General features: G+C 40.7%; 1 protein-coding gene across 1 annotated transcript; it reads left to right on the top strand.

The window, feature by feature from the left end:
* Positions 1 to 563: 563 nt before the first annotated feature.
* Positions 564 to 7,765, top strand: hcst.S (hematopoietic cell signal transducer S homeolog). Its single transcript, XM_018228455.2, has 4 exons — positions 564 to 727; positions 3,316 to 3,339; positions 5,949 to 6,086; positions 7,260 to 7,765. The coding sequence occupies exons 1-4, from the start codon at positions 676 to 678 to the stop codon at positions 7,322 to 7,324; spliced, it is 279 nt and encodes a 92-aa protein (XP_018083944.1). The 5' UTR covers positions 564 to 675; the 3' UTR covers positions 7,325 to 7,765.
* Positions 7,766 to 15,479: the final 7,714 nt, after the last annotated feature.

Raw genomic sequence — 15,479 nt, 5'->3', positions numbered from 1 at the left:
CGAATGAAAAATAACAGTTTAGAATCTCTGCTTTTTCCCTGTTCTCATCAACCAATTGACCTCCCTTTTCACACATTTTTTTTTTACTATTTACATATTTAAAAAATAACTTTGTATTTAATTTTACTTGCTGCAGTACCCTTTACCATCTCTATTTTAGCTTGCCTGTGTTTAACCCTGCAAAAAGCCTTTCCCAGTTTATGTATTGCAGAGATGTCCTTATACTGCCAAAGGTTGTTCATACAAATTTGGCTCATGTTTCACAAGCTCATAAATTTCCTCTTGGGATCACTCAATACCCAGTCTTGCCCGAGAGTTTAACAAAAGAGAAATAATCTCCATTTGTCGTCAGAATCGACAGTTCATGTCTAAGTTGCCCAAACCATTTCCCGCAGAGACCTATGGTAACTGGGTGGATATTTGCTAATTCTCTATTGCAGAACTGAAATATTTCAAGGTTGCAGGCTAATAGAGAAATACTGCAGATTAAAAAAGGAAACGTTATTTTTGCTCTGAACTGTTCGTGGAAGGGGGAGATGCTCATATTGAGCTCATCACCAATTCCTCTAACTCCTCAGAGGGGAGGTGAAAACCACTTGTGATTTCCTGTCCTGTGCGTAAAAAGCAGAAAAAGTGAGAAGGTGGGTTACAGACCATGTTTGGAACGGCAGAGCAATGAAGAGCCAAAAGTACTCCATGCACCTTGTGATCCTATGTCTGCTTGCAGGTGAGAACTTCAAGGGTGAGACAGGAGACCATGGTCAAGAGGTTGTGTGCAAGTTACTCCTCAGCTGATCCTTAAAGGTCCTGGATATGAATTTATTCAGGATACCTGCTCTCTGGAACAAACTTGCCTGATCTCTTCATGTGTTGGAAAAATAGAGTCAACTTGAAAAAGATGTAAAGGTAGAAAAATGCTTAATTGTGTGATGTTTACTGTGTTTTACTAAATGATTAGATTACAGATCATAGAGGGACAGAGGCATGGGGAAATGTTGGAAGGGTTACTGTCTGCTCTCTCTCATTTCCCTACAGAAATAGGGATTGGTAACACTAGATAGGTACCTAATATATAGAGACAAGAGGAAAGTGTTGGAAGGGTTACTGTCTGCTCTCTCTCATTTCCCTACAGAAATAGGGATTGGCAGCACTAGATAGGTACCTAATATATAGAGACAAGAGGAAAGTGTTGGAAGGGTTACTGTCTGCTCTCTCTCATTTCCCTACAGAAATAGGGATTGGTAACACTAGATAGGTACCTAATATATAGAGACAAGAGGAAAGTGTTGGAAGGGTTACTGTCTGCTCTCTCATTTCCCTACAGAAATAGGGATTGGTAGCACTAGATAGGTACCTAATATATAGAGACAAGAGGAAAGTGTTGGAAGGGTTACTGTCTGCTCTCTCTCATTTCCCTACACAAATAGGGATTGGTAACACTAGATAGGTGCCAAACTCTGCCCACTTCTGCAACTGTGAAACTCTCAATGAACTCTAAATATTCCCCCAAAAGTTAACTTTTATTATGATAATTCCTCTTCTTCACACAGTGAGGTCCTTTGGTAGATCTGGTGATTTCCAGTGGAATCTTTGGGGCCAGTGTTGTGTTACAGCAAAGACTACTGAAGAATTGTTTTCTAATCGGTCTGGTTATCCGTTTGCCTGTAGAACCAATATAAAAACATACTGGTGAAATCGTAGTCAATTGTGTAGACGCTGGGATCAGGTTGATGACCTAATAATTAACAAAAAATTGCAGATTATGTTTTTTTTGGTGATTTTCTGGTTGCTGGGGGGTCAGTGACTCTAGCAACTTTATAACAGACTGTGTTTAGTTCTTTATATTTAATAATCATCACTCGCTGTTTTTTCACTACAAACCACTGCCCAGCTCCTCGGGCTATTGGGTCTCTCCGAACCAGATATTATTTTAAATTCCTAACTGAAGCAATATAAATAACAATATGTCAGCTTATCATCTTTCTGTTTCGTAGCACAGTAAAACGGGAATTGAAACGGTTCACAAACAATGATGGAGAACCTGCTCCTATATATATATATTTATATATATGGCCTTGCTATTAAAGGGGAACTGAGCCCCTTCTCTGAAATCAGATTTATTGATTGAATAGATGTGGTCTCTGGAGGTGTTTGTGGGAAGGGTTAGAATGGACCTATAAGTCGAGCAGTACAGCCACAAAAACATATGTTAATTGAAGCATCTGGCACACACAGACACCCCACTAAGATGAACGGAGTGCAAAAAAAATAGGGGTTGTACATGACAGGTAACATGTGGCCACCATAGAACGTTGGTGGCTTCCATATAATGACCTTTTTAAGAACCTTTATGCTGAGAATATTCAATGGCGGATGACTCAGTAGATGCCTATGTGGACTGCTTAAATGAGCAGCAGTGTGAGAAATGGAGAACTTCACCCTACTTTGTCTGTAAAACAGAACTTCATCTCTTTACATCCTCCACCATTTGTTCTTTAACAACTTGCCTATAGAAGGCAGGAGGTAGCCTGTGGCAATGAATCAGGTGTGTATTAGCCCTACCCTGACCTGGAAAGGCCTCCTCTTGCTCTGGGTTACTAGACTCGGCTTTGGTAAACTCAGACATGACCTTGTATTGGCTACAGATCCAAGGAATAATAAAAGTAAACATAATTCTAAGCGACTTTGCTATATATATATATTGATTACAAAATACAAATAAGTTGCTTAGAATTAGCCCTTCTATAACATACTAAACGTTAACGTAAATGTGAACCACCCCTTTCATAGACGTTTGCAGCATTGTTTAAAAAGAAAAAAAGGAGGAGTTAAGCGAATGTCAATAGCGATTGTTTTTTCAAAGAACTTTAAAAACACTGCCAATTATTAATAAATGTTTATTGGAAAGTTGCTTAGAATCATTTTTCCTTTTTATTAGAAAAGTACATCAGTCTCTTTCTTTCTCCTGACAACTTCCTTGACTACTTGCTGGTCAGACTGGTGGGAAACTGACCAGCAGGTGGCGCTGTTGTAACACAATTCATTCATATTAACAGCACATGTATCCCTTAATATCTTGGAATTAAAAATAAAAAAAAATAATGAATGTAAATAACAAAAGTTCCTACAATAGTCCCCTTGTCAATTTGACATTCACTTATTTTAAAGGGGTACTTAGCCTTTAAATGACAGCAGCCATTGGCAGCGCTGCCTGAAACAAACCAGCGAGTTGTCTGAATATTACTATATTATTATTATTATTATGAAAGGTACTAAATCTCACTAAATAATCTGTCCTTTTTGGGTTTTTTTCAGCCTGTGCAGCATCCTCTGAGTCAGGTAAGGCACTGCTTTATAGTCATTACTGATAACCTTAGGTGCGCTGATCTATACTTGCCCTTTGATGGATCTTAGCTAGAACCCCAACTTGTCTTTGAGGGCATCAGGTCCGGACTGAGAATAAAAATAGGCTCTGGCATTTCAGGTACACAGAGGCCCAATCAGCCCAAAAAGAGGCCCAAACAGCCCCCACCAGCCCACTAAATACTGACTTTCTATGGCACCTTATAGCAGCCCCTCTGGCATTTGCCAGAACCCACAGATTGCCAGTCCGGGCATGGAGGGGATGTTAATTATCTTTCTGTATTTTATATATATATATATATATATATATATATATATATATATATATATATCTATATATATATATATATCTATATATATATCCCTTTCCTCCTATTTACATCCACAAATATAAACGAGCCCTTATGTTTTCCTGCACTGGGAGGGTGAATGAGGCTGAATTGTTTAACTCATGTTCTTACACTGAAAAGGCAAGTGGAGCCGTATATTGAACCCTGTGTATAACGGATTCACCTTTAAAGGAAAAGGAAATAGTAATGTGCGAATTTGTCCCGTTTCGCCCAAAAATATGTGAAACGCATTGAAATAAATGGGCGTCAAAATTATTTTGACGTGCGTCAGTTTCAAAGCCCGCAACACATTTTTTTTTGTCCAAAAAGCATTAAAGTCAATGGACGGCCAAATAATTTTGTTTTGTGACAATTTTGATGCACGGACATATTCTGACGCACGCCCAAATATGCCCAACGGCATATTTTCTTGACAAATTTATTTGCTGGCGACAAACTGTGGAAACTGCCAAATTTATTCGCCAATCACTAAAAGGAAAGGCTAAAATTAAGTAAGCTTTATCAGAAAGCTTAATTAACTAAATACACCAGTAAACCTTCAAAGTAATGCTGCTCTGAGCCCTCTATTGTGTACTCAGACTTCCTGTTTTCATCTTTCCTGTTTTCATCTTAAACCTCCAGGGCTAGGGCTTGAGCATGCTCAGTTTGCTTCTCTCTCCCTCCCTGCTGTAATCTGAGCCCAGAGCTATGAGTGAGCAGGGAGAGACTCAGACAGGAAGTAATGTCACACCAAGCTAATATGGCAGCTGCTAGAGAGAGCTTCTACAGCTGTTTACTTAACTATGGTAAATCATTCTACAGAATAAATATAATCTTATAATTTGCATTATTGTGGCTAATCGATTAGAAATAATCTGCTTCGGTAGCTTTCCATCTCCTTTACGTTTTATGGCCGTATCCATAGACAGATCAATTTATAGGGCTGGCACTGTCTTTATTTCTTAGCACAGGCAGCACACACGTGTAATTAACACAGACCTCATTATCCTTACATGCAGCAAAACTGTTTTCTTTTTAATTGTTTTGTCCAGTTTGCAACTGAATTGCTCGCGTTGCTAGGGAATGAGATTCTAGCAACCAGGTGGCAGTTTCAGAAATAAAATGGAGGATAGAATAATATGAGCACAATGGGGGTGAGGGGTAAAGGACAGGTGACATTAATATTCTGGAGGGTTTTTGTGCTGCCGCTTCCTCTCTGGTGGGTGGGGTGGGTGCTCAGGAAGTAAATGCGGAGAAGCTGCTCGTTCTTGTTAACCCCATGTGCAACTTGCAGCTCTTAACTCAGGAACTCATTGGCCTCTTTGTTCTGCAGCTTTTTGTCCTTCTTAAAGGTACACACCTTTCAAATGTCATTAATATTCAATTAATTTGCTCCTTTAATACAGCCTTCAAAATTATTAAAAAAAGGCCTTTATTAGCAGGAACTAAAATAGAACAAAGCATGAATACTATTGGCCAAGCTTAATGGGATCCTGTCATCGGAAAACATGTTTTTTTCAAAACACATCAGTTAATAGTGCTACTCCAGCAGAATTCTGCACTGAAATCCATTTCTCAAAAGAGCAAACAGATTTTTTTATATTCAATTTTGAAATCTGACATGGGGCTAGACATTTTGTCAATTTCCCAGCTGCCCCTGGTCATGTGACTTGTGCCTGCACTTTAGGAGAGAAATGCTTTCTGGCAGGCTGCTGTTTTTCCTTCTCAATGTAACTGAATGTGTCTCAGTGGGACCTGGATTTTACTATTGAGTGTTGTTCTTAGATCTACCAGGCAGCTGTTATCTTGGGTTAGGGAGCTGCTATCTGGTTACCTTCCTATTGTTCTTTTGTTTGGCTGCTGGGGGGAAAGGGAGGGGGTGATATCACTCCAACTTGCAGTACAGCAGTAAAGAGTGATTTAAATTTATCAGAGCACAAGTCACATGACTTGGGGCAGCTGGGAAATTGACAATATGTCTAGCCCCATGTCAGATTTCAAAATTGAATATAAAAAAATCTGTTTGCTCTTTTGAGAAATGGATTTCAGTGCAGAATTCTGCTGGAGCAGCACTATTAACTGATTCATTTTGAATTTTTTTTTCCCCATGACAGTATCCCTTTAATCTGCATTCCATGACACATTGAGGATGATTTACACAGGCAGCACACATATACTATATTTATATATTCCATGCATTTATATGAAGTTATTTTCCCCTTTACTGATACCTCTTTGTTCTCCACCTCATGTCAGAGGAGTGTAAGGATTGTTATCGGATTGACACGGCGACGTTGGTGGGGGTGGTTCTGGGCGACATCCTCTTAACGGTCATAATCATCCTGGTCGTATATTTCTGCACCAAGCAGACCTTCCAGAAGCGCATCACTGTTGGTAAGGAATGTATGTATGGGCGGGACATTTATCTGCATAGGTTTTCAGTGCTTTTATTATTACAAAATCATCAGGTTTTTACCAAACCGGGAACATAAGGGGGGAGGCATTATTATCATTAGGGATGCACCGAATCCACTTTTTTTGGATTCAGCCGAATACTTCTTGAAAGATTCGGCCGAATACTGAACCAAATCCAAACCCTAATTTGCATATGCAAATCAGCCACGGAGAGGGGAACATTTATACTTCCATGTTTTGTGACGAAAAGTCACATGATTTTAAGGATTCGGTTCGGACCGGCTCAAGGATTCGGCCGAATCTGAATCCTGCTGAAAATGGCATCCCTAATTATCATACAATTGTATTGATAAGATAAAACTGTCTCCTTTCTGTAACGGTATGGAATCTCTTACGTATTCATAGTAATGTAGTAACATAGTAAGTTAGGTTGAAAAAAGACATGTCCATCAAGTTCAACCTTAAAAAATATACATTTTTTTCAAAACACATCAGTTAATAGTGCTGCTCCAGCAGAATTCTGCACTGAAATCCATTTCTCAAAAGAGCAAACAGATTTTTTTATATTCAATTTTGAAATCTGACATGGGGCTAGACATATTGTCAATTTCCCAGCTGCCCCAAGTCATGTACAGGCAAGGACTAGTATGGCTAGAATTCATCTGCAGAACCACCATTAGTGGGGTACAGGTGGTACTACCCCAAAAAAACTTTTAATGCAATTTGTGGGTCTCAGGTGGGACAGGGCTTGCAGGGGGTGGACTGGGTTTAGGTGGATCATGAGTGGAGACATAACTGGGTATGGCTTGGGTGAGCAGAGCATGGTTGTACAAGAGTCTTGGATTAATTGGGGCCCCATTATACCTGTTAGCAAGGCCCTCCACCCCTGGGGCAGATGATAGTTCTCTTAAGCCACCTCTAGCTTGTATTTTATTCAGATACAAAAGTTAGGAAGTGCCAATGGGGTGCAGGAGAGCCCCGTATATAATGGCTGTATATAATGGCTGTATATAATGGCTGTATATAATGCTTTTCTATGGAAGCTAAAAGCATAACTGTGACGAGAAATATTCCTATTGGTTCTTATGAATTCACAGCAGAATTTTATTACACTGTGGAATGATAATAACAATATTTTTTCCCATTTTGCAGATGATCAGAAGATTTATATTAATATGCCCATGAAAAAAACAAAGCTTCAGTCGTCCGCATCATAAGCACCTCCAATGAATTTCCTTCTGGAACTTTCCCTAAACAGACTGCTAACAAGCCCCCCAGAATCTAGCGGATTCACATATCTACTTACCAGTCCACTGAATCCTATGAAAAAGGCATTTCATGGCACAGAACACAACGCTGTCGGCTAATACGGACTCCTTGGCTCAAGAACTGATGGACTGGTGGACCTGACACTGCCAATTCTCTTCACTCAATAAGGGGGATTTATGTTTAATCACCATAGAGACGTGGGCACGTCTGTATCAGAGAGAAAGTGTCCCTTACGGAACAAAACAATGAATTGATGTTGCCAAAATGAGTGTCTGTGGAGATGTTACGTTATCAGAGCAATAATGATTGAATCTTGTGTAAATAAGGGCCCCTGACCAGAATAAATTGTCCTGGGATTGTATATAGGAAAATAAAGTGAATGCTAAATATAGGTTTTCAGCAATTTTTGGGTTCAAGTCCCCTTGATGGTCCAGCATTCTTTCCTCATAACAAAGTTTCAGATTGTTGGATTTATAATACTGTTTAGGCACAAGAATATGTAGGCTAGAGTGCTCACTCCAAACCTTACTGTAAGTGACTTACTAACACCTCCAAACCTCATTTTAACTGGCCTGCCAAACATATCCCTCTAAACTTTATTTTAACTGTCCTTCAAGTTGTGTCTTTTGCTTCCACACTTCTTCCTGTTACAGTTAGAGCTGCAGTATTTCTGGTCAGGTGATCTCTTCCTGTTACAGTTAGAGCTGCAGTATTTCTGGTCAGGTGATCTCTTCCTGTTACAGTTAGAGCTGCAGTATTTCTGGTCAGCTGATCTCTTCCTGTTACAGTTAGAGCTGCAGTATTTCTGGTCAGCTGATCTCTTCCTGTTACAGTTAACATGTATTATAATGTACTCCCTACTCTATAGGGTTATACAGGGAACACTGAGCATAATTTATGTATTATAAGGCATAATGTACACCCTACTGTAAATGATAAGGATATTAGAAGTCACTGAGGGGTCCAGTAACCATATAAAGGCACAAGGCTGCAGGCTGAGTTATACAGGGAACTCTGAGTATCACTCATGTATTATAAGGGATAATGTACCCCTTACTGTAAATGATAAGGATATTTGAAGTCACTGAGGGGTTGTTCTGTGACCATATAAAGGCACAAGGCTGCAGGCTGAGTTATACAGGGAACTCTGAGTATCTCTCATGTATTATAAGGGATAATGTACCCCCTACTGTAAATGATAAGGATATTAGAAGTCACTGAGGGGTTGTTCTGTGACCATAGAAAGACACAAGGCTGCAGGCTGAGTTATACAGGGAACTCTGAGTATCACTCATGTATTATAAGGGATAATGTACCCCCTACTGTAAATGATAAGGATATTAGAAGTCACTGAGGGGTTGTTCTGTGACCATATAAAGGCACAAGGCTGCAGGCTGAGTTATACAGGGAACTCTGAGTATCACTCATGTATTATAAGGGATAATGTACCCCCTACTGTAAATGATAAGGATATTAGAAGTCACTGAGGGGTTGTTCTGTGACCATATAAAGGCACAAGGCTGCAGGCTGAGTTATACAGGGAACTCTGAGTATCACTCATGTATTATAAGGGATAATGTACCCCCTACTGTAAATGATAAGGATATTAGAAGTCACTGAGGGGTTGTTCTGTGACCATATAAAGGCACAAGGCTGCAGGCTGAGTTATACAGGGAACTCTGAGTATCACTCCTGTATTATAAGGGTTAATAAAAGTTATTTGTTTATGAAAAAGCCAAAAGCTCAGTTATTAAAGTTAGAAAACTCCAGGGTGACGCCAGGGATATCCTTTCTTGTACAGAAACAGATCTACAAGTTTCTACTTTGAGGAAACCTGCCATTTATCTTGCACTTTCTTTTTATTGATTTAACCTTATTGAGGAAGTGAAACAGGGAAAGTTTTTTTTGAGGTCCAAAAGAGGCATTTGAAAACCAAATTGTAACTCTGTCCTTAGCAGAGAAAGAGAAGCCCAGAGCTGAGAGTATTGGACCTGGAGAGTAAATAAATGACACCAATGGAGTCAGTTCAGACTTTAGAGCAGGAAATAACAAAGTTCATTATAACTTCTATTCCACAGAATGTTTCTCCTTTTGTTTAGAACTTACTGTCAGTACAGTATCTTGTAGATTGAAGGCATCCATGGAACTGTACAACCCGTACTTGTCCAACATCCCAATATTTTGGCTGTAAAATGACCATTTGTTGGAGTGTTCAAATTGGAAGGCATGGTATTGTATGAGGAACAAGTGTAAGAAACACTCTGGGGAAGCTGGGAAAGGCCTATTGGCTCAGGAGAGGCATTTTGCATACAAAGGAGGGGATAGTACATTGAAGGTTTGGGCCATGATCTCCATTCCATTGAGGAGGGTAAAATGTGTGTGAGAGACTGAGGCCTCAATGATGAAGCATAAGTAGGTAGGAAGTCGGTAAGTAGGGACCATGTTAGTGAGGAAAGAGCAGGGGTCCCATGGGTGTCCGCAGAAAATTTTCCAGGGTGGGGCAAGGAGGCATCTGTGGGCGGGCCTGTGAGATAGGTGGGTGTGTCACTGCCGTCAGGGGGTGGAGCTATGCCACAGCGATCAGCCGATCGCCGGGTCAATCAAGGGAGATAAATACCCCCAGAACTCACAAACAGATGGCACAGGGGCAAGTACATGTATAAATACCCCCAGAACTCACAAACAGATGGCACAGGGGCACGTACATGTATAAATACCCCCAGAACTCACAAACAGATGGTACAGTGGCAAGTACATGTATAAATACCCCCAGAACTCACAAACAGATGGCACAGGGGCAAGTACATGTATAAATACCCCCAGAACTCACAAACAGATGGTACAGGGGCAAGTACATACATAAATACCAGCAGAACACACAAACAGATGGCACAGGGGCAAGTAATTGTATAAATACCCCCAGAACTCACAAGTACAAGGCTGCAGACTGCAATAGATAGGGCTTTCCTTCCTTCGTTTTCTCCCGCGCTGCAATCTGTGCTACTGGCCAATCAGATGCTCCCTGGCTGCTCTCTCTCTCTCTCTGTCACAGCTGAAGTAATACGATCCGGCAGCACCGTGACAAGGGAGGGGGGAGCGAGCACCTAGGGAAGGAGCTAAAAGAAAACTATGCTGCACAGAAGAAAAATCTTCGAGGGATCGCGACAGAAACCACAGTAAGCTGGGGCCAATGCACGAACAGGTGGAAACTTATGTGCACAGTCCCAGGGGGGGGCACTGCCCCCTCTTGCCCCCCTCTGCGGACGCCCATGAGGGGTCCCCAACCTTTTTTATAACTGTGAGCCACTTTAATTGTAAAAAGCGTTGGGGAGCAACACAAGTATCTGAGGTGCAAATAAGGGGCCGATTCATCAAGGGTCGAATATCGAGGGTTAATTAACCCTCGATATTCGACTAGGAACTAAAATCCTTCGACTTCGAATATCGAAGTTGAAGGATTTAGCGCAAATGCTACGGTCGAACGATCAAAGGATTTATTCCTTCGATCGAACGATTAAATCCTTCGAATCGAACGATTCGAAGGATTTAAATTCAACGATCGAAGGAATATCCTTTGATCAAAAAAACGTAGGCAAGCCTATGGGGACCTTCCCCATAGGCTAACATTGACTTCGGTAGCTTTTATCTGCCGAACTAGGGGGTCGAAGTTTTTTTTAAAGAGACAGTACTTCGACTATCGATTGGTCGAATAGTCGAACGATTTTTAGTTCGAATCCTTCGATTCGAAGTCGTAGTCGTAGTCGAAGGTCGAAGTAGCCCATTCGATGGTCGAAGTAGCCCAAAAAACACTTCGAAATTCAAAGTTTTTTTACTTCGAATCCTTCACTCGAGCTTGATGAATCGGCCCCTAAGTGTTGTGATTGGCTATAAGTAGCCCCTATGAGGACTGGCAGCTACAGGAGAGTCTGTTTGGTACATCTGGTTTTTATACAACTAAAACTTGCCTCCAAACCAGCAATTAAAAAATAAGCATTGAGGCCACTGGGAGCAACATCCAAGGGGTTGGAGAGCAACATGTTACTCAAGAGCCACTGGTTGGGGATCACTGGTCTAGAGGAAGGATGAGTCTATGTAATAACATTCTATAGCAGCGAGACACAAGTGTAGGGTAACTAGCAAGTTCAGTCATTGGCTTTACTGGGGGAGAAGTCGTATGGGGTTAGTATCCCAGGCAATGCCCAGAGTAAGGTCTCCATTAAATAAACCCAGGTTAGACTTTGGGGCATCAGTGTGAGAGCCAATACACTGGGACTGAGTGTCTAAAAGTGATACATGTGACACAACTGCAGGTGTAATGGATCCTGAATCTGCTATCCAACAAGAATCAATGTGAAACCCTTTACTCAAATCCCATCATAAAGACCCAACATAAAATATCACTTGAGGGCTCCTACATCTGACACTCTATTAAATAAATAAATAATTAAATACAGTTTCTATTTCATCCCCCATGGTCTAAGGTTCCCCTTACAGATCCAATAGGCCTCTCTTTGTTGTAGTTGTATTACGGAGATCCCCCAGTAGATGCCCCACACTTACACCCAATGAGCTAGGATTCCAATCCCAATGCTTTCTATTACAGTATGTATTGAATAGGATACCTGGCTGAAATTTGTCAACACAGCAAATTGTGTTGTAGGCTGTAGGTTGTGTTGCAAAGCCTCGGTCCTTGGGGTGCCAATATGTTAGACCACCCTAGTGTCTTTATATAATTAACTCTTACCCTGGGTTAGAGCTTCTCCATTGAAAAACCTTGGGTAGCATATGCACTGTGGCATACATGTACACATGTACCAAGTCTAAAGTTGTACAGGGGGTATCTGGGAAGATTGGGAAAGATGGCAGCATCCTATCCTAAAGAGGAGGAATGCCAACCTGGGACAAGAGGAAATCAGAATCACGGGGCATTTTCTTATCTTTAAAAAAACAATAGTTGGTGATGAGCGAATCTTTCCTGTTTCGCGAAACTACGAAAAAATTTGCCAAATGTCGAAAAATCCACAAAACAAATTGAAGTCAATAGTTGTCAAATTCTTTTTTTTACTTGCGACAATTTTTTATCACCCCAAATGCATTAAAGTCAACGGGTGTTTTTCTTGTGGCGATTTTTTTGTCCAAATGCATTAAAGGCAACGGGCGCTTTTTTTCTTAAGGCAACTTTTTGCCTTGGCGAATTCTTTGTGATGGTTATGTTTTTTTTCTGGCAAAAATGAAAATAATTTGTATATGGCAAAGTACGGAATTTTGCCACGAATCCATGCCTGCCGAACAAAAACGCCCCTCAGTAGTTGGTGCCCCTAAATTTATTCCATGGTGTCATTCTACTGCTCATGGCCAAATCCCCCCAAAATAAATTTAACAACTGTGGTGGGTGTTTGATAAATTTGTTTTTTGTAATCAATTCTGATTTTTAGCTTTTGTTTGTGATTAGGTTTTGAAAAGAGGCTTTTCTGATGAAACAGCTCATTCATTTAATAGGTCCAAAACTGACAGCAGGAGGAATAGGTTGAAATAACATTGGAAATGTCCAAGTGCCAACAATGAAGTGCAGTAATAAAAGTTTTTAGGCAGGAAATTTTTTTTTAAAAAGGTGTGTAAATTCTTTTAAATCACATGAAAAAAGAAAAAAAAATCTAATTTTTTTTTCAGAATTCCTGAAAATCTCATAAATTCGTTTTTTTATATTCGTTGTTTTTAGTTGAATTTGTAAAAGTAAATGGAACAATGTGATTTTCTTTGGTACCGTTTTTTTTCTCATAAATTACCTGGAAAATTTTCAGATTCCATTTTTTCCTAAATATGTCGCCAAACAAGAAATGGGGGGGGGGGTATCAAATAATTATGCATAAATCTGCCTAAAAAATTTGGTGTCAATTTAAAGTGGTCTTTTTGCTAGGGATGCACCGAATCCAGGATTTGGCCAGGATTCTGCTTTTTTCAGCATGATTCGGTTTCGGTGAATCCTTTTGCCTGGCTGAACCGAATCCGAAACCTAACTTGCACATATAAATTAGGGCTGAGAAGGGAAATCGCATGACTTTTCGTCACAAAACAAGAAAGTAAAACTTTTTTTTTCCACTTTTTCCTTTCCTGACCGATTCGGATTCAGTTTGGTATTCAGCCAAATCTTTCACAAAGGATTTGGGGATTTGGCCAGATCCCAAATAGTGGATTTGGTGCATCCCTAGTAAAAAGACCACTTTAAGTTTACTCCAAATTTTTTAGGCAGATTTATGCATAATTATTTGAGCCCACCCCCCCCATTTCTTGTTTGGCGACATATTTAGGAAAAAATGGAATCTGAAAAATTTCCAGTTTATTTATTTATTATTTATTTACTTTTTGCAAGTTTGTTTTGCATTTATTTTTCATTTTATGTTGTTTCTAAGATGCTAGGTGTAATGAAAATTAAAACTTACCCTGGTGGTCCAGTGGTTTGGCAGGGATGCCCGCCACGCCAGTCTGTCTCTGCCGCCATGTTGGTTCCTTAGGGCGCGCGCGCCCGCGTCTCATTGTACTTATTGACGTGGACACGCAAGCGTGTGACACAGATGCGCAATGGCGCGAAAATCTTGACGTGAAATTACCGCTATAAAAGGCCCAGTTGGGCTGCTAGACATTGCCCGTGATAGGATTTGATTCCTAGTGGTTTCCTGAGCCTTGTGCTTGTTCCTGTTTGTCTGAAATCTGTTCTGATCTTCTGTGTTTGACCCGGCCTGGCTTTTGACTTCTCTGACCTCTGAAAACCTGACCTTTGCCTGAAACCGACTTTGATTCCGCTTGTCCCTCCTGATTGACCTCCTGGTTTGACTCCTGCCTGTTGTTTGATTCCGATTCTGCCTCTATCCCATCTGATTGATTACCCGGTTTGACCCTTGCCTGCCTGACGATCCTTACTATCTACCTGCCTCGATTCTGCCTGTCTGACCATGAATTTGCCTATTTCTGCTTGTACCGTGACCTTTGGCCTTAAAGACGCTATCTACAGTCGTGCCCCTCTGCCTATCCAGAACCCTCATCTTGCTCCTCTCGTTTAAGTCCAGGTGGCACCCAAGTATCTGAGGGCTCCTCCTGAGGCCCAAAGGCGGTCACACTACTGGTGAAGCACGAGCCGAGACCAGGGTGCCTGGTGTTTGTTTTGGTGTTGGGTGCCGACCGTGACACTAGGCGATTTAGACTGCTAGATTTTGCTCAAAGGGGCCAGTGAACGTAATAGTTTACAGTTTGCTATGCACTTCCAGTAATCAGTTTGCACACGGGTTGCTGACTCTCACTTGAGCCAAAATGCAAATATCTAAAAAGAAAAAAAGAAAACGGCTATAAATATATAATGGCTGTAAACTGCACCCTGACCTATTTTTCGTAGAATGTAAAGTAAATGTTTGCTGCAGTGTGCTGTTAGTTTGTATTTCCTGTGTCCTAGTTTTTTTTAAAAATTAAACCGCAACCTTTGCAGAAGAGCTGAAGAAAATCTGACCAAACCCATTATAACGATCTAGCCAATTACATTTAGACCTAAATCCTTTAAATAATTCAAGGAACAAAGACCAATAGCAAAATACCAATTTCTAGCACATACCAAAATTGAGGTTGGAGTAAATAACCCTTTAAAGCAGAAGGAAAGGCATATTTAATTGGGGGTGCCAAAAGTTAGGCACCCCAAGTAATTATATATCTCTCATCTCAAAACTGAACTGACCCAGGGGTTATTCCAGTGAGCACTATGGAGTGATCAGCTCCCTTCTTCTTCTTTCTTCCCAGGGCAGACGTATGCGCAGTAGAGCGAAAAAGGCGACTTCTTCATTAATGTTTGTCTCTTCGTGCTCCTGCGCATGCGCACCCTCGCCAAGACTGAAGAAGCCAGAAGAGGATCGCTCTTGCTGGAAGAACCCTGGGCCGGTGCAGTTTCCTGCTGATAGGACCCCCGGCCCCGGTGTCAGTTATGTCAATACAATCACTTGTGGGTGCCTAACATTTGGCACCCCAATGTAAATAGTGCTTTTCCTTCTCCTTTAATCCAATCCAAAACAAAATATTAACAAATATATATATATAAGAGAGATGTCAATTGTGTAAACATGG

This window comes from Xenopus laevis, chromosome 7S, assembly GCF_017654675.1.
Source record: "Xenopus laevis strain J_2021 chromosome 7S, Xenopus_laevis_v10.1, whole genome shotgun sequence".
NCBI lineage: Eukaryota > Metazoa > Chordata > Amphibia > Anura > Pipidae > Xenopus > Xenopus laevis.
This window is presented reverse-complemented; position numbering and strand designations above follow the sequence as displayed.

What these genes read in the sequence shown, in the direction of transcription:
- hcst.S (XM_018228455.2), top strand. Translation starts at nt 676, where the DNA reads ATGAAGAGCCAAAAGTACTCCATGCACCTTGTGATCCTATGTCTGCTT. An exon ending in GATCCTATGTCTGCTTGCAG is followed by an intron (nt 728 to 3,315) that starts GTGAGAACTTCA and finishes GGTTTTTTTCAG; the next exon opens with CCTGTGCAGCATCCTCTGAG. An exon ending in CCAGAAGCGCATCACTGTTG is followed by an intron (nt 6,087 to 7,259) that starts GTAAGGAATGTA and finishes CCCATTTTGCAG; the next exon opens with ATGATCAGAAGATTTATATT.